At 43.1% G+C, this 3,707-nt stretch overlaps 1 protein-coding gene across 1 annotated transcript in view; it reads left to right on the top strand.

Annotated features, from left to right (window-relative positions):
- The window catches only part of LOC107104594 (TRPM8 channel-associated factor homolog), an 18,716-nt gene that overhangs the window by 5,701 nt on the left and 9,308 nt on the right, over positions 1 to 3,707 (top strand). Inside the window, exons 4-5 of the mRNA XM_015404626.1 lie at positions 7 to 39; positions 214 to 424. Of these exons, the coding sequence (XP_015260112.1) occupies positions 7 to 39; positions 214 to 424 (244 nt within the window). The remainder of the gene's footprint in view (positions 1 to 6; positions 40 to 213; positions 425 to 3,707) is intronic.

The following is a 3,707-nucleotide window of genomic DNA, read 5'->3' as shown; positions in this document are numbered from 1 at the left end:
GTTACATTGTCGACCAAGCTTGTCCGGAGGGGATGGGTGGTACTGTGCTTAAAATCAAACCTTTACTCTCTTTATTCTATCTTCTAAACATTCTGCTATATCACACATGATCCAAATGAAATAATATTACCATTCACCAAGCCAGACAGTAAAATACAGCTTCACCTTATGCAGGTTTTGAATCCATAGACATTTGGTATGTTTCATCTAAAGATCCAGATTGGATGCCAAAGCGATGTACTGAAGCAGGAGGAGTTATGGAGAGCGCCATGTGTCATCAAGAGGTTCCCTGTTACAGCTGAAAGGATGCAGGTGTGGAACATGTGGGGAGGACTCATCTACCTGCTGGCTCCACGTGATGTAAAGGTGGAGGAGGAGGAAATCGTGGTTCAGCAGGCTGTTTCTGCTCCTTATTACAAGTCTGGTGAGTTTGTTCTATCAGTTAATGTTCCATTGAAGAGATTTCTGAGGATTGGTGTGGATGAAATTCTTTCCTGAGAAACCCTTGATGAGTAATGGGTATTTATATCTAAAAACCGTGTAAGGGAGATATTCAGTTTTTTCAAGACACTGTTACATGTGGACTAAGCTAAAGTTCAACAGCATCAGTAGAGTTGGCAAAAATGGACAAATGTTTTTTTTTTTTTTTTTTTGCAGTTTAAATTAAGTAAAGTGTTGTAAAAAAAATTTAGGGGCTTAAAAAATAAATAAACATGTTTGGACTTTTATAGCTGGTTCTAAGTCAGATATTATTTATCAGCAATATTGGCAATAACTAGTTCTTTTAGGGTTTTTAATCATGGAAAACTATGAGAATGTTTCCCTTAAAAACACTCTTCATTTCTTTAACTGTTTCCTACGATTAAAAATTGATCTACTATGAAACTTAATCCAATGACTAAAGTTCAGAGAATGTGTATCTATGCATGGCTGCCATACATCTATCCAACCATACATACATTTTCTGTCACGCTTATCCCTGCTGTCTGTCACAGGGCAACACAGAGTCAAACAGGACAAACAACCAAGCACACACACACTAAAACCAAAGGAGAATTTAGAGAAGCCACTGAACCTAACAGTCATGTTTTTGGACTGTGGGAGGAATCCAGAGTACCTGGAGAGAACCCACGCATGCACAGGGAGAACATGCAAACTCCATGCAGAAAAGGCCAGGCCGGGAATCAAAAACACTGCTTCACTTTGCAGTTTCATATGCATGGCTGCATTTATATTAATTATTTATATCCATTTATTGGGACAATAACTAGTTTAATTGCAGTAAGTGATTTTGGTTGGTTAGTTATACATTGTCCCATACATTTTTGCATTTTGTGGTGTTAAAAAACTGATGTCCTGAGTTTTTTCTTGAAATTCTAAACTTTTGGCCTTAGGTCTTGGTCTGGGGAAGTCTGGTTTTGGTCTTGGTCTCAGACTTGATGAACTGATGGAACAGAGATTTCCTTTTCGTCAGTGGGGAACAAGGGTGGCTGATAACCTAAGGATATTTCGAAAGGGGACAGAGTGCGTATTCTACCCAGTGAAGATATTGGCTCCAGTAGATCGGGTTGGTTGATGTGAAACATCGGAGGGTTGATTCCAGTTCTTGGTTTAGACGTTCTGTTTGTCCGTTGGATTGTGGGTGATAACCTGAAGTTAGAGAGATTTTGGTGTCAAGGGCAGAACAGAAATGTTTCCAGACCTGTGCGGTGAATTGAGGGCCTCTGTCCGACAGGATTTCCTGGGGGATTCCATGAAGTTTGAACACGTGTTTGATGAGGAGCTGCGCTGTTTGGAAGGCAGTCGGAAGTCTCCTGAGGGGGACAAGATGGCCGGCTTTTGAAAATCTATCAATGATTGTGAAGATGGTTGTCATACCTTTGGATGCAGGCAAACTGGTTACAAAATCCACAGCGATGTGGGACCAGGGGCGAGATGGAACAGGTAACGGATGGAGAAGACCAGAGGGAGGTTGATGTGATGGTTTGTTGCAAGCGCAGACGGGACAGGCTAGGACATACTCTTTGGTATCTTTGTGCAGGGATGGACACCAGAAACGGCGAGAGATCAGGGCTATGGTTCTGCTTACACCGGGGTGAGCTGAAAATTTTGCAGAATGCATCCAGTGGATGAGACGGGACCTGACTGAAGAGGGTACATACGTTCTGTTGGGTGGACCATTTCCTGGGTCGGGTTCAGAAGCTTGGGCCAATTTAATCAGGTCGGAGATTTCCCAGGAGACAGTAGCTACCGTACAGCTGGCAGGGAGAATGGAATCAGGAGTATCAGGTTTGTCAGGAGAATAGAGGCATGAAAGAGAGTCAGGTTTGATGTTCTTGGAACCAGGCCAGTAGGAGATAATCAGGTCAAATCGTGAGAAAAACAGAGACCAACGGGACTGACGGGGATTGGATCATTTGGCAGACTGAATGTATGATAAGTTTTTGTGATCTGTCCATACCTGAACGGGATGCTCTGCGCCCTCCAGCCAATGCCGCCATTCTTCCAGAGCCAGTTTAATTGCGAGGAGTTCTCTGTCTCCAACGTCATAATTTTGCTCTGCGGGCGAAAGTCTGTGGGAGAAAAATGCGCATGGATGAGTCTTTTGGTCAGAATCAGACACTTGGGACAAGACTGCCCCCACCTCAGAATCAGAGGCATCCACCTCCAATATGAACTGCTTGGAGGGGTCAGGTTGGACGAGGATGGGTGCACTAGAGAAAAGAGCCTTGAGTTTATTAAATGCAGCCTCAGCCTCCNAGGAGGAAATCGTGGTTCAGCAGGCTGTTTCTGCTCCCTATTACAAGTCTGGTGAGTGTGTTCTATCAGCTAATGTTCCATTGAAGAGATTTCTGAGGATTGGTGTGGATGAAATTCTTTCCTGAGAAATGAGTAATGGGTATTTATATCTAAAAACAGTGTAAGGGAGATATTCATTTTTTTCAAGACACTGTTACATGTGGACTAAGCCAAAGTTCAACAGCATCAGTACAGTTGGCACGAATGGACAATTGTTTTTTTTTACAGTTTCAATCAAATAAAATGTAAACATTTTCTGGGGTAGAAAAAATAAATAAACATGTTTAGACTTTTATAGCTGGTTCTAAGTTGAATACTATTTATCAGCAATATTGGCGATAACTAGTTCTTTCAGGGTTTTTTCATGTAAAAATATGAGAATGTTTCCTTAAAAACATTCTTCATTACTTTCACTGTTTCCTAAAATTCCTCATTTAACTACTGTTCAACTTAAACCAATGACTAAAGTTCAGAGAATGTGTATCTATGCATGGCTGCCATACATCCATCCAACCATACATACATTTTCTGTCACGCTTATCCCTGCTGGGGTCGTGAGGGGTGCTGGTGCCTATCTCCAGCTGTCAATGGGTGGGAGGCAGGGTCCACCCTGGCCAGGTTGCCAGTCTGTTGCAGAGCAACACAGAGTCAAACAGGACAAACAACCACACACACACTTACACCAAAGGAGAATTTAGAGAAGCCACCTAACCTAACAGGTCCAGGCCGGCCTTCACCGACTCATGCATGGCAGCTAATACGCGACCATCTGAGGAGAGACGCGACAACGCTCTCGGTTCCCGCCAACAGGCATGTAACTCCTTCAGGTACTCCTCTGATGGAGGTACAGAAAAGGGAGTAGGAGCCCTTCCACGTCTGAAAAAAGCACTCCCGGAGCTGGATACCTC

The sequence above is a fragment of the Cyprinodon variegatus genome, unplaced genomic scaffold, assembly GCF_000732505.1.
Source record: "Cyprinodon variegatus isolate N-32 unplaced genomic scaffold, C_variegatus-1.0 Scaffold1813, whole genome shotgun sequence".
Lineage (NCBI taxonomy): Eukaryota > Metazoa > Chordata > Actinopteri > Cyprinodontiformes > Cyprinodontidae > Cyprinodon > Cyprinodon variegatus.
This window is presented reverse-complemented; position numbering and strand designations above follow the sequence as displayed.